General features: G+C 47.1%; 1 protein-coding gene, 1 long non-coding RNA gene and 1 pseudogene across 10 annotated transcripts in view; 2 read left to right on the top strand and 1 right to left on the bottom strand.

Moving 5' to 3' along the window:
- The window catches only part of LOC140420974 (ETS-related transcription factor Elf-1-like), a 371,469-nt gene that overhangs the window by 58,993 nt on the left and 284,877 nt on the right, over window positions 1–27,599 (bottom strand). For all 7 annotated transcript variants that reach the window (XM_072505189.1, XM_072505195.1, XM_072505193.1 and 4 more), the window contains 2 exons: window positions 23,922–24,274; window positions 7,176–7,341 (listed from right to left, as the gene is read on the bottom strand). In XM_072505189.1, coding sequence (XP_072361290.1) covers window positions 7,176–7,341; window positions 23,922–23,993 — 238 coding nt within the window. In that variant the 5' untranslated portion in view covers window positions 23,994–24,274. The remainder of the gene's footprint in view (window positions 1–7,175; window positions 7,342–23,921; window positions 24,275–27,599) is intronic.
- The window catches only part of LOC140420975 (uncharacterized), a 55,372-nt gene continuing 38,970 nt past the window's right edge, over window positions 11,198–27,599 (top strand). For 2 of the 3 annotated variants that reach the window (XR_011946644.1, XR_011946648.1), the window contains exon 1: window positions 22,237–22,456. This is a non-coding gene — a long non-coding RNA (uncharacterized lncRNA). Of the gene's footprint in view, window positions 11,259–22,236; window positions 22,457–27,599 lie in introns of those variants that run through there. The other variant, XR_011946645.1, reaches the window with a different exon arrangement.
- LOC140422856 (U6 spliceosomal RNA) lies at window positions 26,520–26,633 on the top strand (annotated as a pseudogene).

Genomic DNA, 27,599 nt, shown 5'->3' with positions numbered 1-27,599 from the left:
GTTAAGATGGTGGTCCTCCTGAGATTCCTCTTTGTGTTTCAGTGCCTCCCGGTGGTGATCACGAAGGTTTTTTTTAAAAGGATTGAAAAGAGCATCATGGGTTTTGTGTGGGCCGGGAAGACCCCGAGAGTGAGGAAGGGATTCTTACAGCGTAGCAGGGATAGGGGGGGGCTGGCACTACCGAGCCTAAGTGAGTATTATTGGGCCGCTAATATTTCAATGGTGAGTAAGTGGATGGGAGAGGAGGAGGGAGCGGCGTGGAAGAGATTAGAGAGGGCGTCCTGTAGGGGGACTAGCCTACAGGCTATGGTGACAGCCCCATTGCTGTTCTCGCCGAGGAACTACACCACAAGCCCGGTGGTGGTGGCTACACTGAAGATTTGGGGACAGTGGAGACGGCATAGGGGAAAGACTGGAGCCTTGGGGGGGTCCCCGATAAGAAACAACCATAGGTTTGCCCCGGGGGGAATGGATGGGGGATATGGAATGTGGCAAAGAGCAGGAATAACGCAACTGAAAGATCTGTTTGTGGATGGGAAGTTCGCGAGTCTGGGAGCGCTGACCGAGAAATATGGGTTGCCCCAAGGGAATGCATTCAGGTATATGCAACTGAGGGCTTTTGCGAGGCAACAGGTGAGGGAATTCCCGCAGCTCCCGACACAAGAGGTGCAGGACAGAGTGATCTCAAAGACATGGGTGGGGGATGGTAAGGTGTCAGATATATATAGGGAAATGAGGGACGAAGGGGAGACTATGGTAGATGAACTAAAAGGGAAATGGGAAGAAGAGCTGGGGGAGGAGATCGAGGAGGGGCTGTGGGCAGATGCCCTAAGCAGGGTAAACTCGTCGTCCTCGTGTGCCAGGCTAAGCCTGATTCAGTTTAAGGTATTACACAGGGCACATATGACTGGAGCACGGCTCAGTAAATTTTTTGGGGTGGAGGATAGGTGTGCGACGTGCTCGAGAAGCCCAGCGAATCATACCCATATGTTTTGGTCATGCCCGGCACTACAGAGGTTTTGGATGGGGGTGACAAAGGTGCTTTCAAAAGTAGTAGGAGTCCGGGTCGAACCAAGCTGGGGGTTGGCTATATTTGGGGTTGCACAAGAGCCGGGAGTGCAGGAGGCGAGAGAGGCCGATGTTTTGGCCTTTGCGTCCCTAGTAGCCCGGCGCAGGATATTGCTAATGTGGAAAGAAGCCAAGCCCCCGGGGGTGGAGACCTGGATAAATGACATGGCAGGGTTTATAAAGCTAGAGCGGATTAAGTTCGTCCTAAGGGGGTCGGCTCAAGGGTTCACCAGGCGGTGGCAACCGTTCGTCGAATACCTCGCAGAAAGATAGACGGAATGGGAAAAAGAAGGCAGCAGCAGCAGCCCAGGATCGGGGGGGTTGGGAGAGGAGGAACCAGAAGGACTCTCAGGGTTGTTAATATATACTGTATAGTATGTATAAGTCGTTGCTACAGATAATTAGATATTGGACTGTTAAATTATATTTTTGGAGAGTGTTACTTGTGACAAGGCAGTTGCCAATTAGGGCTAGTTTTCATTTTTGTTATTTATTATTTATTCATTTTTTGTTTATAAAATAGGTCATTGTTATTTGTGTTGTTATAATATTGTGTAAAGGATGCACAATGTACTGTGTTAGTTGACCAAAAATTTTCAATAAAATATTTAATAAAAAAAAAATAATGAAGACCGAGATACTCCCCTCAACCAACACCAAATTCAGATTAGAGTTTCAAAAGAGCAAATAATGAGAAACCACTTCCAATGGCTAAAGGGTTGATAACAGCGGACATAGATTTATGTAGTTGGCTAATAAACCGTGGGAGACATGAGGGAAAGCTACTTTATGCAAAGAGTGGTTCGGATTTGGGATCCATTTTGTATTAGGATGGTGGAAATAGATTCAATAGTGCCTTTCAAATTGGAATTGGATTTTAAAGAGTGGCGGGAGAAAAAATTGCAGATATATGGGAAAAGAGCCGAGGAATGAGTCTAACTGAATTGTTCTCTGACTAAGAGAGTCAGTATAGCCTCGATGGGCTTTATAATAGCTTTCTTCTATGCTATACTATTCTATCATTCTAGTGATACAAACTTGCATGTGCAATGAACAAATAAGTTCTGTCCTCAACGTATAGCTATCCAATTCAACACATTCAAAAGTTGAACTTTGACAGGGCTATGAAAATTACTCTATACTATATTGGTGGAACATTATACACATGCTGCATCTATTTGCTTTTTTAAAAATAAATTTAGAGTAGCCAATTCTTTTTTTCCAATTAAGGGGCAATTTAACATGGCCAATTAACCTACCCTGCACATCTTTGGGTTGTGGGGGTGAAACCCACGCAAACACAGGGAGAATGTGCAAACTCCACATGGACAGTGACCCAGAGCCGGTATCGAACCTGGGACCTCGACGCCGTGAGGCAGCAATGCTAACCACTGCGCCACCGTGCTGCCCTGCATCTATTTGCTTTGTGTGACCTATTGTTTCTCAGTTCTTTTATGAACTGCTGTTGCTTCCTGGACTTGACTTATTGTTGAGATAACTCTTAAACCAAAATGATAATTTAATTATGAAATAAAATGAACTCTTATATGTAAATTTTAAATCAAGCTTTTCGATGCACACGAGCAGTCGTTTCAATGACAGAGCCAATGTAAATAATCTGGGATAAGGAAAAACCGTACATTAATCTGGGATTTACGTACAGTTCCATCTGGGCACAACACCCTTGAAAACAGCTTCCTAGGATTTTTCCACCACTGAATGCGGATAGCTGAATTAATCTATTACTTGTCAAATTGAATTAACACAAAAAAAATGTCCTGAAAGCAACATTGCAAACAAAAAAGCTGTATATTCCCTGACACCAGCCAAATAAATAATTCTCAGTACTTCAATTCACATGGTACATCACAAATTCATAATTAGTGATGAGGCGATTTTCGGGGTGTCGGATGACCCGGGAATCCAGGAGGAGAAAGAGGCAGATGTTCTGGCCTTTGCTTCCCTGGTAGCCCGGAGACGGATACCGCTAGCTTGGAGGGACTCAAAGTCTCCGAAGTCGGAGACCTGGCTAACTGACATGGCAAGCTTTGTCGGCCTAGAGAAGATTAAGTTCGCCTTGAGAGGGTCACTGTTAGGGTTCGCCCGGAGATGGCAACCATTCATCGACTTCTTCGCGGAGAATTAGTCATCAGCGGGGGGGGGAGGGGGGAGCGGTTAGGGTAGCGTAGAATAGGGGGTCAATTAGGCAGGTCTTGGCGGGATGGGAGTCGGTGATTGCACTATGTCTATTGTTCTTTGTACATTGTTTTTATACTGTTTGTTTGTAATGCCAAAAATAGCTCATTAAAATTGTTTATCAAAAAAAAACAAATTCTAAATTATTGGTACAGTGTGTAATCAGGAACAAAGCATTCATTGCTGGAATATAAAGCGCTGCATATTTCTGAACGTACACTGCCCTAGTAGAAACACATCTCTCAATAAAGAACACAAGTACAGAGGAGGAGGTTCACTCGAGTACATTTACCGAAGGAAAACCCACTGGCAGCACCATCACCACATCCAATTGTCTCCGACACCAGGGTTTTTCAAACTCAGGGTCGAGACTTGCGGGTGGGTGTCGGGAGGGTTGCACCGTTCCTGAGAGAGGCGGCCAACTGCCGCAACCAGCTTACAAAAATGCCGGCTGCTGCTGTCTTTTAGGTTGAGAATCCCGGCTGCCCTGCGCACGCGTGCCCCCCAGGCGAATCCGGCAATGCGCATGTCCAGAGCCCAGCGGGGCAGACTGCCTCCTCCTGACCTCAGCGTGGTGTACCTGTAGTGTCACCTCCTGACACTGCCCCAGGACCAAATGTTTTTAAAATGGCAGAATCTGCCTGCCAGAAGCCACGTATACTGACATCATACAGTCCGTGCTTTGGCCGCCAAATCACAGAGGAGAGATTCCCCCCTTTTGTAGCTGCCAGCAAGTAAGCAACAGGACTTTGTGAAAGAACTGAAAATGGATAATTTTGTAATAAGGAAGAAAGGGCCAGACAACACAAGCAGGGCAGGAACTCATAACTGAATCTGCTGGAGAGAGCTTCTCAGGAGAGTCCACAGCTGAACCAAGGTTCCAGGGCCTCTGATGAACAACCCAGTAAGAAGAAGTTGAAATCAGGAACAAAGCAGTCTAAAGATGGTTTCTTGAAGAATGGCTTTATTAATTGTGCCAATGCAAATCAGGATGCAACGCCGAAGTGTTATGTGCCAGGTAGTACTGGCAAATGAAAGTTTAAAACCCTTAGAACGTCAAAGCCATTTGAAGACTAGGCTTGGCGGGCTCAAGGACAAACCTCTTGGTTTTTTTCAAAGCCTGCAGCAAGAACTTAAATGATCAGCTGAAGTCCTTAGCAGAAATGTAACATTGAATGATGAAGCAAGTGAGATTGTGAGGATGAAGCAGGCTCACCCGTCGCATTAAAAGTAAGCAAAAAGGATGTGTAGCAAAGTTCAGGTGGCTTGGGTCGTGAAGGTCGGCCGGCGTGTGTCACGTAGGTCGGTCGGCTTGGGTCCTGGAGGTTGGGCGGCTTGTAAAAGGGGGGAGGAGATGTGGGGGGGGGGGGGGGGGGGGGGAGAGAAAATAAGATAAGCCAGCCAACCCTGGAAGCAACTCTTGGGTGGCCACAGAAGCAGTCGAATGCCAAAGCATAATGGTTAGAATGTGTCCTCATTATGTATGCTTGGCTGAGAGCAGAGACTAATAAATGCATTAGCTCAGCAGCGTGTTTTGACAAGCATAGTGAATTGCTGATTTTGTTTGATTGACACCTTTAAGTGGTTAAAATAAGGTTTTTTTTCTGCGATTTTTTTTGTTAATGTCTCAATATTTATTTGGACAAGATCAAGAAGCGTTCAAAGTCTCTGTCATTGATACTTTAATACTGTGTTTAGTTGACATTTTTACCAGATTGTAGGAACAGCAGTCCCTCCCCCCTTCAAGAAAATACCTGAATGGGTGTTGCTTTCCTCTCACAATTGTTTCATTCTTTCATCGTTATTATATGGCTCATTGGTTATGTACATAAGTGCATACTGGGTGAATGAACATAGAATGCACATGGGTGGCATGGTGCCTCACAGCACCAGGGACCCAGGTTCAATTCCGGCATTGGGTCACTGTCTGTGTGGGGTTTCTACATTTTCCCGTGTCTGCATGCGTTTCCTCCGGGTGCTCTGGTTTCCTCCCACAGTCCAAAGATGTACAGGTTAGGTGAATTGGCCATGCGAAGTTGCCCCTTAGAGTCCAGGGATATGGGGGTTAGGTTATGGGGTTACGGGGTAAGACAGGGTGGATGGTTTAGTGGGCATGGGTGGGATGCTCGGTCGGTGGGTCAGTGCAGATTGGATGGGCCGAATGGCCTCCTTCTGCACTGTAGTGATTCTATGAGTTGGCATTAAGCTGGTATGGGGAATCTGAGGGGCCACAAGGAGTGGCTGGTGGCATGACTTGGCATGGATGGTATAAGGGGTAGTGAAAATTCAATGAAGGGCATTGTTAAGACCTTTCAAACTTGCCTTTCAAAAGTTTCCCGAATCCAGACCATGGTTCACGATGTTTTTGAGAAACCCTGAATCACGAAAGTTGGCCCAACTCCACAAAAATTGAGAGGGGCTAGGATTCCGGCCAGGTCAGGAGTGCAGGTACTGAGCCTGCACCCTTACCCTTATCAATTAAAATGGAGGCGAGAATCCCAGGATTGTGTCACCTGCCATTTTTAAATGGCTCTGGGCTCCATGAAAATCCAGCCCCAAGTGTTAACACACATTGCATGAAAGGAACTTCCTCATATCAGTCCTAAATTTACTTAGCACATGTTGTACCCTTAATCCATGTACACATCATATATTCATGTACCTTTATCCAAGGTTCAACGGTCAAATGATTTGGGTCTTTCTTTGTATATAGTTTATTGCAAGTGCCTTGCTGTTAAGACAATTTGTTTATGATTGGAAGTGGATAGTATAACTGGCAGGAAAGCTGAATGCAGCAGTGTGACTAGTTCCAGGTTACAGGTCTGCATTTCCCTCCTCTTTATGACCTTCACAAATCTACTTGATTAGAGCTACAGTTGCATGGGACTGCATGGAAGCAAAATCTCATGCAACGAATTGAAAGAAAGCAAAATAACTTGACCTAGTCTTCCCAAATGAGTCAGTGTGTTTAATATGTTTCAAGCAATGCCTTTGTTGTCAAATTCAATGAAAAGGACTAACAGTCATTTGAATGATATAATCAACTGGCTGACAAATATGGCTAGTGTAAGTGGTAGGGATTGCACTGCAATTTGCTGACTGCAAGTGACGATTTTTAATATGCCGATGGAGTGGCTGAAGTTGGTGGTGTCGGGCAGAGGGGCGGTTGGCTTTTGGGGAGTGAGATTCAGGTTAATCAATAGGGCACAGAAATAGTTTCAAATAATTTTAACTCCGTACAATGAGTAATTTGTCATTTACACATTTCTCACCCAGAAGCCACATGGAGGTGTTTGGTGTCAAGATGAAAATTGTGGGGGGGGGGGAAGAGAAGAACATCAGATTTCAAGCGATGGGGAGGGCACGGGCAGGGGGGGGGGGGGGGGGGGGGGGGGGGGGTTTCAATGACGACAATGTAGTGTAAGTTTGTATTACAGTATGTGATCGTGTTCGTCTTTTTTTTTTTTAATTGTTATAAATTTAGAGTACCCAATTATTAATTTTTCCAATTAACGGAAATTATTTAGCATGGCCAATCCACCTACCCTGCACATCTTTGGATTGTGGGGGTGAGACCCACGCAGACATGGGGAGAAAGTACAAACTCCACACGGACAATGACCCGGGGGCCGGGATCGAACCCAGGTCCTTGGCGCCATGAGGCAGCAGTGCTAACCACTACGCCACCGTGCCATCCTGTGATGATGTCCATTGGGAGAGTGGGCCTTGAGGTCCCAGACTGAGTGCTACCATGGAGTTGAGGCTAACACATAACAAAAGAGAAAGAGGCAGGAATTAAAAACTCACCCTCACTTGCTGGCTTCCTGTATGTACCTCCTGTACATGCACTCCAAACTATCCTCAACATAAAGCAAACTATTACCCTTGGACCATCCCAACCAGATGCATACCTGAAAGACCAATGTTATCCTCTATTATTTGTTCTTCAACAACATCCAAAGATGTATCGTCCATCATCCTGGTGGAAACCTCATCGCAATCCAGGCTAGAATAGAACAAGTCTGTGTTTGGCACTTGTTCTACGATCACAGCAGGAAATGACAGAGAGTCTTCAAGCTAGGGTTAAAAAAAGAGACATTCAACAGGATTAAAGGAAAAGACATGGAAGAAGAAACAGCGAGTTCAGATTTTGAAATTGCTGAATTAAAGTTTTAACATAATTCAACAGGTGTCCAACCTGAAATGTTAGTTTGAATTCCACTCCGCCCTTTACCAAACAACTTTGTTGAACAAAAACATCCATCGCTATTAAAAGTGATTACTTAATGGTGAGGTGCAGCATCAAAATATGCCACTCAGCACTGATGAAAAGATGTATTCTTTATCTAAAGAGTGATGAAGAGCAGCTATAGAATTAACTGCAGCGTACCAAGTCCCCCCAACGTGTCGATTCTAGAGGGCATCACCTCACAAGTTTTGGACTCAGCAGCAAAGAACATCAATTTTTTTTTTTAAACCTGCAAGAATTTGTTCTCAAAACAAAACCACAGCCACTTTACTCAGAACATCTTAGCTGACTGTCACTCACTGACGAATGCTTCAACTCCAATAGCATTTCCTTTTTGACTGTTCTGGGACATGACATTCATTGTTGACCTTCCAGCTTTGATAAAAGATTGTAAAAGTTTATTTAAAAATTCCAATTAAGGGGCAATTTAGCGTGGCCAATCCACCTACCCTGCACATCTTTGGGTTGTGGGGGTGAGACCCATGCAGACATGGGGAGAATGTGAAGTTGTGAAAATTACATGTTACAGAATGTCGATGATATAAAAGTCTGGTGTATCAAAGGCTGGTACACCAAGAAAGAAATGCATGCATTCATGCAGTATCTTTCATAACCTCAGAATATTCCAAAGGACTTTACAGCCATTGGGAATTTTCTTTTTGGAAGCGAAGTCACTGTTGTCATGGACAAACATGGCACCAATTTGCACACGTCGAGGTCCCACAAATAGCAAATTAATAATAACAGATAATCTGTTTTTACGTTTTGGCTGAACGCCAAATCTTAAATCAGGATACAGGGAGAAAACCCCTCCTCTTCTCTGAAATGGTGCCTGGGCATCTTTCATGTCTACCCGAGAGGGAAGGCCTCATCTCACTCAGCAGCGTTCTACCAAAACTACCCAACCTGACTGCTTTAATCTCAGTAAATATCAGAATGACCAAGAAACACAGTTATGTGGCGTGGGCATCAACCCACGGCAAGTCTTGCAATAAGCAGCCATCTGTTTCCTCACGTCCCTTTCTCAAGCATCACCCTTGATGAGAAGAACAAAAGGTGATGTTATTGAAACACACAAGGTTCTGAGGGAACATGACAGGATAGATGCTGAGAGGATGTTTCCCCTCGTGGGGGAATCCAGAACTAAGGAGCACAGTTTCAAAGTATGGGGTCTGTCGTTTGAGATGGAGATGAAGAAGAATTTCTTCTTTCGCAGGGTCGTTAAACCTTTGGAATTCACTACTCAAGAGAGAAGTGGAGGCTGGAGTCATTGAATGTATTCAAGTTTGACAGAATTTTGATCTACAAGGGAAATCAAAACAACAATGTCATCCTTTTTGGCTCAAATATTTCTCGTCTTCCTCCAATTCACCAGCCTGTTCCTTCTAAGCTGTTTAGCATATTCCTGCCATTGAAATTACAACTCATCATAAGAGCTCCTGACAATAACTCATGCTTTCATTTGAAAACTGTGACACTCTTCAATCATTTAAACTTCAAGCTCCATGTTACTGGATTCATTTAATCTCATCTCTTTTTACAAAGAGAAAACCCTCTCCTGCACAATGGGGTTTCCCTTGATTGCTCAATAATAATTTTAATATATGAAGTTCCTCTTAAAGTGAGTCAGATGTAGAGCAAAAGATAAAGCCCACAAGAACTTTTACCAGCTAATATTTACTCCTTAAAAATACAGACTATTTCTACTTTCTGAAAGTAGAATATTAAAACATTTCCATACACTATAAATAAGTGGGAAAGAAAACAAGAAACCATTCGGTAGCGTGAACATGGCACAGCTAAGGTGCTGTGCGGGAGGGATTATTGTGTTGTGCAGGGACGGCACGGTGCCAAAGTGGTTAGCACTGCTGCCTCATGGGGCTGAGGACCCGGGTGGAGTTTGCACATTCTTTCCATGTCTGCGTGGGTCTCAACCCCACAACACAAAAGGATGTGCCGGCTAGGTGGATTGGCCACGCTAAATTGCCCGTTAATTAACAAAAAAAAAGAATTGGGTATTCTAAATTTATTTAATGAAGCAAATGGAGAGACATAGGTGGGGGGGGGGGACTCTCCACCCCGCTGTGCCACATTTCTGCCCCGATCCGCCAGCGGAATTCTCCGTTATGCCGGCCGGTCAATGGGGTTTCCCATTGTGGGGCAGCTGCACGCCGTCGGGAAACCCCCGGGCGCTGGTAAAACAGAGAATCCCGCCCGCGGAGAATCCCGCCCATGATGTGGGATGCAAAATGGAAGCCATATAGAAGAGAGAAGACTGATTAACTTAAGCAGAAGTAATGAGAAAAAAATGAGAAAGAGAGACACAGGAATGAAGATGACAGAAAACCTTATAGAGAGACCAAGAGGCAAATAAAAAAAACTAAATGACAGAGTGGGAAACAAGGGCAGCATGGTGGCAACGTTGCTTCACGGCTCGGGTCACTGCCTGTATTGTGTCTGCACATTCTCGCAGTGTCTGCGTGGGTTTCCTCCCACAAGTCCCGAAAGATGTGCTTGTTTGGTGAACTGGACATTCTGAATTCTCCCACTGTGTACCCGAACAGGCGCCAGTGTGGCGCGATTAGGGAATTTTCACAGTAACTTCATCGCAGTGTTAATGTCAGCCTACTTGTGAGACTATTATTATTAAAAGTTCGGGCAATAACAAAAAGAGGTTAAGCTGTTGTGCAGGGGCCTGAGGGGTGGGAGGAAGGGATGGTCTCATTGGTGCCAGGCAGTAATTAAAAAACTGGATTTCTGTCACACACACATTGACTATCTGGAAAGTATAGACAGTAAAAAGAAAACTATTTGGATGACATTGAGGCTTTTCCAATGAGACAAGTTTAAATCCAGACCGACTGCAGGTTGAGTGCTTCTGATGCCTGTGGGGGGCTCAATGTGAAATAGGTTTCTCGGTACCAAAGCACAAAGCTGCACTTAATTTGGCATTAAATTGGCAATTTCATTCTGAATGGCTACTGGATGGCTGATGGGGGCAGTGAAAATGCTCAGGCTGTTGCTCTTTTGTGGCCCGGACAGAGTGGAGGAAGCTGTTCAAAACCATTTAACCCCACCCTACCCTGAAGTGCTCGCCCAGGTTCTCAGTGACATGGAAAAAGCGTTCCATTTTCCAGTTCCACACTTGATGACAAGAAGATGATTTTTTTTTTTTTTAAAGTTAAAACGTAGGAATTTCCATGGCCCAATAAGTTTTGATCTTGTTCCTGCGGAACAAAATTGGCACCAAAATACTTAAAAGGGTTAAAAAAAAAATCCTGTCACAATAAAGAATTTAGTTCATAGGTTTTAATGGAAACTGCATTTTTTTTTAAATCAAATACTGACGATATGCTGTCAAGTTGTGGGTTATATTGATTTTTTTTTTGTAAACTGCTGCCAATCTAGGTACATTTATGTTCACGGCTCCTTTACTCTCAATCAGGACAAAACAAACACTAGATCCCCACGTTTACCCTCATTATCCCAGGGGTACAATGGTAAATCACCTACCCATTTTAGAGAATCACAAATGGAAAGGTGCCATTGGTATATACTTGTTCTTGTTTTTTGGGAGGGGAGAGGAGTGGGGGGGGGGGAGAGAAGAAGAGTGCCAGAAGGGGGCAGTAGACATCTGTCAAACTCAGGCCCAGTTTCAGTACAAGTTTCAATCAACTTTATTAACATATGGACTGCTGTTCTTCACTGTTCTGCTGCTTTCTCACCTTCGGATAGGGGTTGCCAGGTACTGTAATTTAGCCTTTGCATATTCATTGAAAGCAAATTGACAAGTGAACCCTGATTAGATTCATTTTACCCAAATCAAAACACAAGTAGGGGTAGCACGGTGGTGTAGTGGTTAGTTAGCACTGCTGCCTCAAGGCGCCAAGGACCGGGGTTCGATTCTGGCCCGGGGTCGCTCTCCGTGTGGACTTTGCACATTCTCCCAGTGTCTGCTTGGGTCTCACTCCCACAAGCCACTAGCTAGGGTAGGTGGATTGGCCACGCTAAATTGCCCCTTAATTAGAAAAAAAAATGGTACTCTAAATTTATTTATTTTTAAAACACAAGTAAAACCTATTTAGAGCTCTAATACCACAGAGATGTTTAGGTGCAAGTTTTCACGCTTTCACATTTAGTATTTCAGAGCAGCCTCCCCTGAAGTGATTGTAGCCAGCAGAGTGAGTGGGCGTTGTAGGTCAAACCATGACGACATATCTTTAGAAGCTATCCCATCAATTTGCGAATATGTGTTGAGCTGCAGCGACTCGGTATTCTAGTGCTACAGTGCCCCAGTCTGGCCCATCCACAGTAAAAGTTTGCTCCTTTATTTATCAATTCATTTCCCCAATTGAAGGCAAATTTACAAGTAATAATTTTACTGTCATCTTAGTTTTGCCAGCAAGAGGATCAGAGTACAAAATAAATTTTCTCGCAAGTGCTGAAGACCAACCAGTCATATTCCTTTATGAACCAGGATTTCTATTTGTTATGTATACGAGAGGAGGCCCAAATCAAGCCTGCGCCAACAGCCTAGCTCTGAATTAAAGCAATGATTGATAGCAAGGAGACCATGGGCCTGTTACACTGGATCTCGCTTTCATTTTTTACACACCAATTTTAGTTATTTTCTCAATTCATCAATTCTCCTCTCCCCAATAATATACAATTTCCATTTGTTTGTCCAACAGACCAGCAAAACAACTAACAGCCAATACTTCAGTATTGCTCACTAAAATAGAGACATGCTGGGCAGGATTTTCCGGCCCTTCTTGCCACTGGGATCTGGTCCTGCCGAAGGCGACGCCCCATGGCAGGTTTCCCGGCAGCTGGACGGGCGAGCCAGGCAAAACACCGTGGACACTGGCAGAACCGGAAGATGCCGCCAGCGGCCAATAATAGATGATGTGCCGATAGGTAGACTTCTTTGTCCTGAATGGTGGCTGAGCTTTCCACAGTGCCGTTGCACCTCACCTCATCCAAATGAGTGATGAGTATTCTATCACACTCCTGCCTTGTGTGCGGATGAGAGGCTTTGGGGAATCAGGAGGCAAGATGAACTAAACTGGGTTCATTGTTATTTATATTCGCTATCCGGGGAACACCCTCCTCCTGTCTAGTGAACAACACAACTTTGGTTACGTCTCAACTTAATAATAATAATAATTATTATTATTATTATTATTATTATTATTATTAATAATAATAATAATAATAATAATAATAATAATAATAATCGCTTATTGTCACAAGTAGGCTTCAATGAAGTTACTGTGAAAAGCTCCTAGTCGCCACACTCCGGCGCCTGTTCGGGGAGGCCAGTACGGGAATTGAACCCGCTCTGCTGGCCTGGTTCTGTATTACAAGCCAGCTGTTTAGCCCACTGTGCTAAATCAGCCCCAACTTCATCTGATAATAGTTCCCATCTCTGCTGCACAATGACCCCTAATATGTAAGTATATCGGGACATTTCTAGTGTGTCAGGTGATACATAAATGCAATTTGTTGTAGTTGTGGACAAAGAGGAAGTGAATAATGACTCAGGTCTAAATCGTACAAAATACAGTTCAAATTCTCAACTTAGATGCTAAGGTTACAGTCAGCCACAAAGCTGGGATTGTACAACATATTTCCAATGATGGGTGGGACCAGTGCACAGATGCATTCCCCCCACATTAAAATCCCAGCTAAAGCTAATGGAAATTGTGGGCTGAGGGTAGTTTATGGAAAATACCCACACTCAATTTGCTCATCCACTTGTTTTTCTGTGTAGAACAGCCACATGTGGTAAAAACCTTCTGTTGAACTTAACTCAACCATTCTGCAGACCATAACGCCTCTATTTCCTTCCCCAAATTGGTTCCCTTTCAGAACAAATACAGCAAGTAATCAAGCAGAGCAGGAAAATAAAACCACAGAGGAAAACTGGAAAGGGAATAAGAGAGGGAAAGCTAATGTACGAGAACAGATCAGCGAGTGACATAAAAGGAAGTCCATACTGCTACAGAGGGGAAGGCAGGCAGGGGCTTTGGGTCTTCCGAACCTGATGTATTATTACTGGGCGGCGAATGTGGAGAAGGTGCAGAGCTGGGTCAGAGGGGTTGATTCCCAGTGGGTCAGAATGGAGGAGAGTTTGGGCAGGGGGTCAGGATTGAAGGCGCTAGCAACAGCGCCGCTCCCGATAGCCCCGGGGAAATACTCAGGGGGTTCGCTAATAATAGCTTCATTGAGAATTTGGAGGCAGTTTTGCCAACGCTTCGGGTTGGGGGCAGGGTCAAGGGAAATGCCGATTCAGGGGGAACCATAGATTTGAGCCAGGAAAGTGGGATGGAAATTTTCAGAGATGGGAGGAGAAGGGGATTAAGACACTAAAAGATTTGTTTCTTGGGGGTCGGTTTGCAGGATTGAAGGGGCTGGGAGCGAAGTATGGGCTGGAGCAGGGGGAAATGTTTAGATACATGCAGGTTCGAGATTTTGCCAGAAAGGAGATACAGAGCTTCCCAGTGGAGCCGGCTTCCACATTGCTGGAGGAGGTACTGACAGGGGGACTGGAGAAGGGGGTAGTGTCAGCGGTTTATGGAGCTATTTTGGAAGAGAAGGCACCACTGGAAGGGATGAAGGCAAAGTGAGAGGGAGAGTTGGGAGAGGGTATGGAGGAAAGGTTCTGGTGTGAGATGCTCCGGAGAGTGAATGCCTCCACCTTGTCCATGTGGTTGGGGCTGATACAACTGAAGGTGGTATATAGAGCACCTGACAAGGGCGAGGGTGAGCCGGCTCTTTGAGGGGGTAGAAGATGTGTGTGAACGTTGCAGGGTGGGCCCGCGAATCACGTTCATATGTTTTGGTCCTGTCCAGACCTGGAGGATTACTGGAAGGAGGTTTTTAAGGTAATCTCTAAAGTGTTGCACGTGAAACTGGTCCCAGGCCCTCGGGAGACCATACTCGGGGTGTTTGACCAACCGGGGTTGGAAATGGGTGCGGAAGCAGATGTTGTAGCCTTCGCCTCGTTGATCGCCCTAAGGCAGATCCTGTTGGGATGGAGAGCAACCTCACCACCCTGTGCCCTGGCGTGGTGGGGGCACCTGCTGGAATTCTTAACTCTTGAAAAGGTTAAGTTTGTACTGAGGGGAAGGATGCAGGGGTTCTACAATTCATGGGCGTTATTCATTGTGCATTTTCAAGAATAAGATAACATCGAACATTTAGTGGGGGGGGAGAGTTGGGGAGAGGTGAACTGTATGTGTTAATTGTGACTATGGGCGATTCCTGATTCCTTTTTGTTATTTGTTTATATTAACATGCGGGCTTTGGGGGTTTGGTGGGAGGATAGGATTGTTGTTGTTGATAGAAGCCTGGAGACCCTGCTCCCGGGATCAACCCGGCTCTGAACGCCTCGCGACATCTACTGAGATCTTGTGAGACGTTGTGATGTAAATCCTGTCCATGGTGGGCAGGATCACTTTTTAGCAAATCTGCATATTAAAGCGAGACAGCTAGTCTCACTCTAATATGCAGTTTCTCGAGATACCCCAGGCGTTGGGATCTATCCCCTTCGCCTCGGAGACCTCGGGTGAGCTCCGTTCAGTTCTGCTCTCCACAAACGGGGACCAGATGTGACGGCACTCGTGGGGGTCTCCTTGGAGATAGGAGGCTCCCAGATGCATGTCTCTTGGGCAGGGTGGCACCCTGGCACTGCTGCTGTCATCCAGACACCCTGGCAGTGCTAAGGGGCCCAAGTGGCACTGCCAGCTGACAGAAGCACTACCAGGATGCCAGGTTGGCATTGCCAGGTTGGCAAGCTGGCATTTTCTTTTGCCGGTGTTCGGGCCTGGGTGTCCTGCGCGGGTTTTGGGTGGGGTGGGGTGGGATCCTCCCCTAGTGCATTGGTGCTGGGTGGAACTGAGTATCACGTTGGGGGCCTCGGAGATTGGGACAGCATTTAAAAATGGCATCCCGATCTCTTGCTACACTGAGGAGATCCGGCGAGCGGAGCTCCTTGGTGTAGAAAACGGGGCTATGTATGGCCTTGGACATGTGTTCCCTGCTGAGGCCCCTTTCTTAATAGGAGTGCCGTTTTATAGCCATGTGTTTCTCGGCGCTGCGAGCGCTGGGAAACATGCGGCTAAACGCACTCGCTATGGGACTGTTTCCATTTAGTTGAATTGCACCCCTAAGCCTTCAGTGCAATATTGAGAGAGTACTTTATTATCAAAGAATGTGCTGTTAAAAATGGGGTCTATCCACACACAAAATACTATGTTGTCCAATACTTTTGTTTTTTAAATATGTTCATTCAAAGTTTTTCCAACAAAAATTTTCAACCAGTTAAACCCACCCCCCCGTAACAGAAAAGAAAAAGACAAAAGAGCAAGACAAAACATAAACATATCAAGCAAACATAGTAAACATAGTACAGAACTTATACAATGGGTTTCTCCTGCACATATTAACCCTCCCCTATGTTTGTACAAATATTACCTGGGAAAAGAACCCTCCCCACCCACCCAAATATCCCCCCCCCCAAAAGAAACACCCCCCACCCCTCCCCCCTCCCTGGGTTGCTGCTGCTGCTGACCGAGCTCCTTCTAGCGCTCCGCGAGATAGTCAAGGAACGGTTGCCACCGCCTGAAGAACCCCTGCGCAGACCCTCTCAGGGCAAACTTTATCCTCTCCAGCTTAATGAACCCTGCCATGTCACCCTGCTTCGCGTCCTTCCATAATAGCAAGATCCTCCGCCGGGCTACCAGGGACGCAAAGGCCAGAATGCCGGCCTCTTTCGCCTCCTACACTCCCGGCTCGTCCGCCACCCCAAATAATGCCAGCCCCCAACTTGGTTTGAACTGGACTTTCACCACCTTGGACATAGTCCTCGCGAAACCCCTCCAGAACCCTTCCAGTGCCGGGCACGACCAAAACATGTGGACGTGATTCACCGGGCTTCCCGAGCACCTCCCACATCTGTCCTCCACCCCAAAGAACCTACTCAGCCTCGCCCCCGTCATATGCGCTCTGTGAACAACCTTAAACTGTATCAGGCTGAGCCTGGCACATGAGGAAGAGGAATTAACCCTACTCAGGGCATCCACCCATAGACCCTCTTCAATCTCCTCCCCCAACTCCTCCTCCCACTTGCACTTCAGCTGCTCTACCAAAGCCTCACCCTCTTCTTTCATCTCCTGATATATCGCCGAAAACTTGCCTTCTCCAAACCATACACCCGAAATCACCGTGTTCTGGATCCGCTGTGCCGGGAGCGACGGGAATTCCCTCACCTGCCGCCTCACAAACGCCCTCACTTGCATACACATGAACGCATTTCCCGGGGGTAACTAGAACTTCTCCTCCAGCGCCCCGAGGCTCGCAAACGTCCCGTCTATAAACAGGTTCCCCATCCTTCAGATCCCTGCCCGATTCCAGCTCCGAAACGTTTCCCCCCATCCATCCTCCCTGGGACGAACCGGTGGTTCTCCCGAATCGGGGACCACACCGAGGCTCCCATCTCACCCCTATGTCGTCTCCACTGCCCCCAGATCTTTAGCGTTTCCGCCACTACCGGACTCATGGTGTACCTTGTCGGCGAGAGCGGCAGCGATGCCGTCACCAGCGCCCTCAGGCTCGTTCCTTTGCAGGACGCCATATCCAACCTCTTCCATGCCGCCCCCTCTCCCTCTATCACCCACTTACGGATCATCGCTACATTGGCTGCCCAATAATAGCCCTCCGGATTCGACAACGCCAGCCCTCCCCTGTCCCTACTACGCTCCAGAAACCCCCTCCTTACTCTCGGGGTCTTGTTTGCCCACACAAGGCCCATGATGCTCCTACCTACCGCTTAAAAAAGGCCTTGGTAATCCTAATAGGAAGGCTCTGGAACACGAAAAGAAACCTCAGGAGGACCGTCATTTTAATTGACTGTACCCTGCCCGCTAGCGAGAGTGGCAACACATCCCATCGTTTGAAGTCTTCCTCCATCTGCTCCACCAGCCGCGTCAAATTAAGCTTGTGCAGCGGCCCCCCAGCTCCTAGCTACCTGGATCCCCAAGTACCGAAAGCTCCTTTCCGCCCTCTTCAACGGTAGGTCGTCTATCCCTCTTCCCTGGTCCCCCAGATGCACCACAAAGAGCTCACTCTTCCCTACATTGAGCTTGTAGCCCGAGAAGTCCCCAAACTCTCTTAGGATCCACATGACCACCACCATCCCCTCCACTGGATCCGTCACATACAGCAACAGGTCGTCTGCATACAGCGACACTCGATGCTCCTCTCCCCCTCGGACCACCCCCCTCCAGTTCCTGGACTCCCTTAATGCCATGGCCAAAGGCTCTATTGCTAATGCAAACAACAGGGGGGACAGGGGGCACCCCTGCCTCGTCCCTCGATACAGCCGAAAATACTCCGACCTCCGCCGATTCGTAGCCACACTCGCCACCGGGGCTCTATATAGAAGCTTAACCCAACCAATAAACCCCTCCCCAAACCCAAACCTCCGCAACACTTCCCAGAGATACTCTCACTCCACCCGGTCAAAGGCCTTCTCCGCGTCCATAGCTGCCACTATCTCCGCCTCTTCCTCCACCAAGGGCATCATAATCACGTTTAGGAGCCTTCACACATTGGTGTTTAGCTGCCTGCCCTTTACAAATCCCGTCTGGTCCTCATGAATCACCCCCGGGACACAGTCCTCAATTCTCGTAGCCAGCAATTTTGCCAGCAGCATAGTGTCCACATTGAGGAGCGTGATCGGTCTATATGACCCACATTGCAGTGGATCCTTGTCCCGCTTCAGGATCAGAGAGATCAGCGCTCCGTACATTGTCAGGGGCAGGGTCCCCCCATCCCTTGCCTCATTGAAAGTCCTCATCAGCAACAGGGTTAACAGATCCGCATACTTCCTGTAAAACTCAACTGGGAACCCATCTGGCCCCGGGGCCTTCCCCACCTGCATGCTCCCCAGTCCTTTAACCAGCTCCTCCAACCCAATTGGCGCCTCCAAACCAGCCACCTCCTACTCCTCCACCCTCGGAAACCTCAGTTGATCAAGAAACCTTTGCATCCCCTCTTCCCCCGCTGGGGGCTGAGATCTGTACAGCTCCTCATAGAAGTCCTTAAATGCCTCATTTACTTTCACCGCACTCCGCACTGTAGTTCCCCTGCTATCCTTGACTCCCCCTATTTCCCTCGCTGCCATCCTCTTACGAAGCTGATGTGCCAGCATCCGGCTCGCCTTCTCCCCATACTCGTACGTCGCCCCCTGTGCCTTCCTCCACTGTGCCTCTGCCTTCCCGGTGGTCAACAGGTCGAACTCCGTCTGGAGACGTCGCCTCTCCCTGAGTAGTCCCTCATCAGGAGCCTCTGCATAGCTCCTGTCCACCCTTAGGATCTCTCCCACTAACCTCTCCCTTTCCCTGCCCTCTCTCTTCTCCCTGTGAGCCCTGATGGAGATTTACTCTCCCCTGATCACCGCCTTCAGCACCTCCCACACTACCCCCACCTGCACCTCCCCATTGTCGTTGGCCTCCAAATACCTTTCAATACACCCCCGCACCCCACCTCATCCGCCAGTAATCCCACATCCAGACGCCACAGCGGGCGTTGGTCCCTCTCCTCTCCTAAGTCCAGCTCCACCCAATGCGGGGCGTGGTCTGAGATAGCTATGGCCGAGTACTCCGTTCCCTCCACTTTCGGAATCAGCGCCCTGCTCAAAACAAAAAATCTATCCGGGAGTAGGCTCTGTGCACGTGAGAAAAAAAAGAAAATTCCCTAGCCAGGGGCCTAGCAAATCTCCACGGATCTACTCCCCCATCTGGTCCATAAACCCCCTAAGCACCTTGGCCGCAGCTGGCCTCTTCCCTGTCCTAGATCTGGAGCGATCTAATGCTGGGTCCAACACCGTGTTGAAATCCCCTTCCCATTATCAAGCTTCCTGCCTCCAGATCCGGAATCCACCCCAACATGCGCTTCATAAATCCAGCATCATCCCAGTTCGGGGCATAGACGTTCACCAATACCACCCACACCCCCTGTAGCCTACCGCTCACCATCACGTATTGACCCCCATTATCCACTACAATATTCTTGGCCTCAAACGACACCCGCTTCCCCACCAGTATTGCCACCCCTCTGTTCTTTGCATCCAGCCCTGAATGGAATACCTGTCCTACCCATCCCTTTCGTAACCTGACCTGGTCTGCCACCTTCAAATGTGTCTCCTGAAGCATGACCACGTCTGCCTTCAGTCCTTTTAAGTGCGCGAACACTTGGGCCCTCTTAACCAGCCCATTCAGGCCCCTCACATTCCAAGTTATCAGCCAGATTGGGGGGCTTCCCACCCCCCCCCCGCCGACTAGCCATCTCCTTTTCTGGGCCAGTCCCGTGCCCGCGCCTCCCACACCCTCCAGTCCCCAGGCTGGGGACCCCCGTCCCGACCACCTCTTCTGTTTCCAGTTCCCCATCGGCCAATGCAGCAGCAACCCAATATCCCCCCCCCCCCCCCTCCCCCCGCTAGACCCGTGTCTAGCTCTTTTGCTCCCCCCATAACACTCCCGTAAGTCAGCTGACTTCTGCTGACTCCGGCCTCCCCCGCCATCCCATTGACCCCCCTCCCGTGTGGGAATTCCCCCCTCCCCCTCCTCCCCAGCAGTCAGTGAGCGCTCCTCCGTCTTTTCCTAGCGCGGGAAAAAGCCCGCGCTTTCCTGAGCCGGCCCCGCCCCCTCTGGCGCCGCTCCTTTTGCGGCCTTATCCCAATTCCCCCATCCCCGGGCCTCCCCTCCCTCCAGCACCGACGCCCACATTCGCTCACAATCTCCCCAACAGATCTCTTCCCCCATCCCCATCCATCACCCAACCCGTGGAACATTCCCGACGCATAGTTAAAACCCTGTATATATCCGACATCCCCCCCACAACAACAGACCCTCAGTTTGAGTCCAACTTTTCAGTTTGTATGAAGGTCCAAGCCTCCTCAGGCGTTTCGAAGTAGTGGTGTTGATCCTGAAATGTGACCCACAATCGCGCTGGCTGCAGCATTCCGAACCTCACCCCTTTCCGATGGAGCACCGCCTTGGCCCGATTAAAACCAGCTCTCTTCTTTGCCACCTCCGCGCTCCAGTCCTGGTAGATTCGGATCTCCGCATTCTCCCACCTGCTGCTCCGCTCCTTCGTGGCCCATCTCAAAACACACTCTCTATCCACGAGACGGTGAAACCTCACCACCACCGCCCGTGGCGGCTCATTGGCCTTGAATCTCCTCGCCAGGACCCGATGAGCCCCATCCAGCTCCAGGGGATGCGGAAAGGCCCCCGCTCCCATCAGCGAATTGAGCATCGTGCTCACATATGCTCCAGCATCGGCCCCCTCCACGCCTTCAGGGAGACCCAGAATCCAAAGATTCTTCCTCCTCGACCTGTTCTCCAGGTCCTCGAATCTTTCCGCCCACCTCCTGTGCAACGCCTCGTGTGCCTCCAACTTCACTGCCAGGCCCAAAATCTCATCCTCATTCTCCACGGTTTTCTCCCGCACCGCCTGGATCGCCGCCCCTTGGGCCTTCTGAGTCTCCACTAACCCCTCAATCGCCGTCAGCATTGGCGCCAGCACCTCTTTCTTCAGCTCCTCAAAGCAGCACTTGAGAAACTCCTGCTGCTCCTGCACCCATGCCGCTTGATCTACGCCCGCCGCCATCTTGTTTTTTCTCCCTCACACTTTTCACTGCTCCAAAAACGCTTTTTTGACCGCTCCACTCCTGGTCCAATCCATATACTATGGAGGGGGGACCTTGCTCACCTTCCCACACTAGAGGTTGTCGAACAAATTGCCGTTGGGGCTCCTCAAGAGAGCCCAAAAGTCCGTTTTAGCGGGAGCCACCGAATGTTCGGCTTAGCTCTGCATAGCCGCAACCGGAAGTGTTGTCCAATACTTTAATCAGTAGCTACTTGCGGCTAATTGGGAATTGAGATTTGGTCAGCGAATTTCTGATCAGCAAATAAGTAACAGGTACGGTCTTTGGACATGTGAACTGGAAGCTTGTCATGCGTTTATTGGTAAAATGTTAAGATAAAAAACTGAGGCTACAAGTGTTTCTGATTGTTGAGGTTTTTTTTGCTTCCTTGATTACTGAATAGCAGTGTATGTTTGTTAAGTAAACATACACACAAATTACATTTACCTGGATTTGAGAGCATCAGGCATTTGTGACTAAAATTAGTCTGTGTGACTAAAATAGTGTTGTCATAGGAACACCTGTGGTAGTCAGCGGTTCTTATTGGACAACACAGAGTTAAAATAGATCCCATGGTGCCTTTTCAGGAGGAGTAAGGTGTTCTGTTGAACATCTATCCTTGACGATGACCTCCAGAGACCGATGGGCCAGTCTTTTGTCTCACTTACTTTTTTTCCCCTCATGCTATAATCTATTTATAGGTTCGATCCCGGCCCCGGGTCACTGTCTGTGTGGAGTTTGCACGTTTTCCCTGTGTCTAGTGGGTTTTACCCCACAACCCAAAAATGTCCAGGTTAGGTGGATTGGCAATGTTAAATTGCTCCTTAATTGGAAAAAACATAATTGTACTCTAAATTTAAAATATATATATATATATATATATATAAAACCTATTTACAGATAAGAGTGTTTAATATAAATATTGTAGCCAAAAGGTGAGAAAGACATTTTGCTCATTGGAGCAGCAACTGAAGCTTTGCATCTAAACATTTTATGTTGCTAGCCTGGCACTAAAGAGCTGTACTGTGACGCGATTGGAGAAGGCAGCAGCAGCGGGAAGAAAGCTCATCTTGTCACCTTGTGAAGGATATTGAGTTAAGTTGATGGTGTCAGCCACAATTCTCAGTGGGAAAGATGTAAAGAAAGCATTAAGAACTCGCACGATAATTCCAACTATGAATCGGAATGAAAGCCCAAATCCAATGAAAGGTGGATGACTAGTGATGGAGGTTTGTAAAACTTTTATCATTAAGGTAAGCTAAATCCCATCAGCAATGTGAAAGATTAAAATCCTCATAGTCAGCCCCCCCCCCCTCCAGCATCGTTTATCCAATCAGCTTGGTATCTGACAGGTGCTAGGCAGCCAGCTAAAGTCTCCAGGTCTAAATAAGTGGTATTTACCATGGCCCTGTAGCATCCTTCCTTCAGGTCGATGGAGATAGAAACTCACTTTTATTAACCAACTGCCTCAGGGCTCGATCGCTTAGCCTAATCCATCTGCATGACATTCACTGAGGTGCCTAGAGGCTTCAATTCAGGCAGGTGCACAGACCTGAAGCGAGAAGCATACATCACTAGGGATTTTGATTAGGTGTCACGCCCATGGGCTTTGGAGAGTGAACATGTATTTTGTTGATGCAAACATCTATTTAGGTTGGAAACAGTGTAGTGCGCCATGCCAGTTGATTGACATTGTTGAAGGACACCAGGGAGACTAAAATACTTAAACTGTGATATTTAAAATGTTCACTACACACACTTGTGCCATTGCTTCCCCACGTAGTGAATTTACAACCACAGACGGACCATTAAAGATGGAGAGACAATGTACAGAGAGAGACAAGTATCTCCACAGAGAGGGAAGGAAAAAGCAATCTCCGGCAAGCACTGCACCACCAGATCCTACTGAACTCTTTAGAACCAGAATGGGATTGTACTGCAATAAAACTATCACCATTTAAAATGGAACTAGCTATCGAGGGATAAAAGTCTATCTAACTGTATCGCCATGGTAATAGTTTTCGCTTTTCCAGGCTCAGTTACTCACTCTGCAACCCTCCCCTGACAAGGTTTATTGCTCATTTGTAAACAGCTTCGATAAAATTGCAGTCAGGTCAACAGTGAATATTGAAAGTAGGTTTTAATCGCTTTCTAGTTCGTCGGTTTTTCATCAGTTTTGTAATAATAAAGAATGATTTCCACACCAGAATGCCCACTTTTAAAAAGTAACTTGAGGAGGGCAAGTGAACATTGAAACTTTGTTACAATATGTGAATAATTTTTAAATTACAGGGCCTTTTATGTTGAAATTAGCATATTGTCAATTCTTGATAGGAAGCCAGGGCCTGATGAAAGAAAATTGAAGTAATTTGGTTAAAATCTTGCGACATTGCCATGAAAGCAATTGCTAAAGGATCAGTAATGGACAGAAGCAATATAATAAATATAACTTCAACACTTACTTCTGTAGTGCAGACTCAGTCCAAAGCTCTCAGCAGCATCTGCAGTATTCTATCTGAAATCTGGACTCACCTAAACTTTTTTTTATACAAGTCTTAGACAATTAACTACATTGTAACATAATCCATTGCAATTAACTCACCTAATAAATAAGTACTCTGGCCAAAATGGCCCTTCTGCGATAAGCCTTAAAATCTAGTGAATTAAGGTGTACATTAGGCATGCGAGACATACCTGGTGTCCATCATCCATTCCGTTGCTAGCAAATTCAAACACCAGCTCAGACTGTTGGACTGCAGCAGCCATGATTCTCAGATCAAGGGCTCCCGCACCTGTCCAGAATCAGGATAAAAGTGACTTTCTGCAAACTTGTGGGAGTGAAGGCCGCTTTGAGCTTCAGGAGGTAGTCAGTGTGATGAAGTAAATCAATCTCGTTAGGCTTAATGAGAGGAAGAACGTGCCAAAGACTTTGAATCAGAGCTGCATGCACATCACCCAGGGTAGTGGTACTGAGACAGTCTTCAGTCCTGGAGTCAGGATTACAATCTCACAGTGAAGGGAAGTTCTTGAAACATTATGAAGTAGATCTGAAAGAATAAAGCAGAAAGGATATATTAAATAAGGAGTAGCCACATCACTGCTCAAAGTAAAGATTTGGAAGCCGGTTAATATTTATCCCAAACATTTGGGCCAGTGGTCCTGGTATCAATAGGCCAGGAAGCCGAGTGACTGACATGAGACAGGGCATATTAGGTAAATCTGCTCCCAGTGGGTTTCCTAACATCAGATAGGGACACAAATAACCAATTCAAGGGGAGGTGGTGGCATAGTGGTAATTATCACTGAGCTGGTCATCCAGAGACCCAAGTAACCCAATGGTCCTCATTATTGACATCATGGGGCAGCACATGACACAGTGGTTAGCACTGGGACTACAACACGGAGGACCCTGGTTCGAATCGCGGTCCCCGTCACTGTCCACGCGGCATTTGCACATTCTCCCTGTGTCTGCATGGGTTTCACCCCACAACCCAAAGGTGGGCAGGTGGTGGTTTGGCCATGCTAAATTGTTCCTTAATTGGAAAAAAAAAATAATTGGGTACTCTAAATTTATAAAAAGAAAAAAAAAAATCATTGACATCATTCGCTACCACAGAAAGTAGTTGAGGCCAAAACTCATGTTTTCAAGAAGCAGTTGGCTATAACCCTTGTGGCTCAAAGGTGATCGACGGATATGGTGGGATTAGGCTATTGAGTTGGATGATCAGCTATGATTATAACGAATGGTGGAGTAGGCGCGAAGGACCAAGTAGCCTCTCCTCCTACTCCTATTTTCTATGAATTTAAATCCCGCCACGACGACTGGTGGAATTTAAATTCAGCAAATAAAATCTGGAATTGAAAGCTAGCCTCAGTAATGGTGACCATGGAACAATCGTAGATTGCCATAGAAATTAATCTAGTTCACTAATGTCCTTTAGGGAAGGAAACTGCCACCCTTACCCGATTTGGCCTACACGTGAGTCAAGACCCACAGCAATATCATTGACTCCTAATTGCCCTCTGAAAAAGCCTAGCAAGCGACCCAAAGGCAATTAGGGATGAGTAACAAATGCTGGCCTTACACCCAAACCCACATCCCATGATATAATTTTTTTTTAAGTGAATCAATGTGTACAGATTTTTGCCTGATTTGCTACTCAGTTTTTTGCATCCTGAAACCAGACAGAACACTGGGCATTGAGCTAGAAACCGGAAATGACAACGGCAAACCCAGGCTATATACTCAACAAAGTCCTCCTTACTAACATGTGGGGACTTGTGCCAAAATTGTGAGAGCTGTCTCACAGACTAGTCAAGCAACAGCCTGATGTAGTCATACTCACAGAATCATACCTTACAGATAATGTCCCAGACACCACCATTACCATTCCTGACCATTACTATTCGCGGGTATGTCCTGTCTCACCGGCAAGACAGACTCAGCAGAGGCGGTGGCACAAGATGTATATAGTCGGGAAGGAGTTGTTCTGAGAGTGCTGAATATCGACTCTAGACCCCATGAAGTCTCATGGCACCAGGTCACGCACGGGCAAAGTAGCCTCCCACAGATTACCATGTACTGTCGTTGTTGTTTCTCCTCCACCCACCCACCTCGCTGATCAATTAGTATTTTCCCGTGTTGAACACTATTTGGAAGAAGGACTCTAAGGGGGGACTTCAATGCCCATCACCAAGTGTGGCTCGGTAGTATCACCACAGATCGAGCTGGCTGGGTCCTAAAGGACATAGCAGCTAGACTGGGACTGCAGCAAGTGATGAGGGAACCAACAAGAGGGAACAACAAATTGACCTCATTCTTACCAATCTGCCAAACATAGATGCATCTGTCCATTACAGTATTGGTTGGAGTAACTGCCGCACAGTCCTTGTACAGACAAAGTCCTATCTTCACATTGAGGATGCCCTCCATCATGTTATGTAGCACCACAATTGTGCTAAATGGGATAGATTTTGAACATCTATCAGCTCAAAACTGGCATCCATGAGGTGCTGTGAGCCATCAGCGACAGCAGAATTGTATTCAACCACAATCTGTAACATAGAACATACAGTGCAGAAGGAGGTCATTCGGCCCATCGAGTCTGCACCGACTCACTTAAACCCTCACTTCCACCCTATCCCTGTAACCCAATAACCCCTCCGAAACTTTTTGGTCACTGAGGGCAATTTAGCATGGCCAATCTGCACATCTTTGGACTGTGGGAGGAAACCGGAGCACCCGGAGGAAACCGGATCAACCCCGGTTCAATCAAGAGTACAGAAGAGCATGTGCTCGCTTCGGCAGCACATATATTTTTTTGAAAAATTGGAACGATACAGAAATGATTAGCATGGCCCTTGCGCAAGGATGACTCGCAAATTCGTGAAGCGTTCCATGTTTTAAAAAAAAAAAGAGTGCAGAAGAGCATGCAAGGAGCAGCACCAGGCATACCGAAAAATAAAGTGTCAACCTGGTGAAGCTACAAAACTGGATTACTTGTGTGCCAAACAACATAAGCAGCACATAATAGACAACGCTAAGTGACCTCACAACCAACAGATCTGCCATATCCAGTTATGAATGGTGGTGGACAATAAACCAACTCACTGGAAGAGAAGGCTACACTAATATATCCATCTTCAATGGTGGAGGAGCCCAGCACATCAAAGCAAAAGAAAAGGTTGAACCATTCGCAACAATCTTCAGCGAGAAATGCCAAATGGATGATCCATCTTGGATCCTCTGGAGGTCCCCAGCATCACAGATGTCAGTCTTCAGCCAATTCGATTCACTCCACACGATATCACTGCAGGGGTTCCTCAGGATAGTGTCCTAGGCCCAACGATCTTCAGCTGCTTCATCAATGATCTCCCTTCCATCATTTTTTAAAATAAATTGAGAGTACCCAATTCATTTTTTCCAATTCAGGGGCAATTTAGCGCGTCCAATCCACCTACGTTGCAGATCTTTGGGCTGTGGGAGCGAAACCCACGCAAACACGGGGAGAATGTACAAACTCCACACGGACAGTGACCCAGAGCCGGGATCGAACCTGGGACCTCGGCGCCGTGAGACTGCAGTGCTAACCACTGCACCACCGTGCTGCCCTCCTCCCTTCCATCATAAGGTCAGAAGTGGGGATGTTTGCACAATGTTCAGCACCATTCACAACTCCTCAGATAATGAAGAAGTCAGTGTCCAAATACAACAAGATCTGGACAATATCCAGGCTTGGACTGACAAGTGGCAAGTTACCTTCACGCCACACAAGTGCCAGGCAATGACCATTACCAGAGAAGAGGCAGTAACCATTGCCCCTTGACATTCATTGGCATTACCATTGCTGACTCCTTCACAATCAACTTCCT

This window comes from Scyliorhinus torazame, chromosome 5, assembly GCF_047496885.1.
Source record: "Scyliorhinus torazame isolate Kashiwa2021f chromosome 5, sScyTor2.1, whole genome shotgun sequence".
Classification (NCBI taxonomy): domain Eukaryota; kingdom Metazoa; phylum Chordata; class Chondrichthyes; order Carcharhiniformes; family Scyliorhinidae; genus Scyliorhinus; species Scyliorhinus torazame.
The sequence above is the reverse complement of the archived record's forward strand: the minus strand, read 5'-3'. Positions and strand labels throughout refer to the sequence as shown.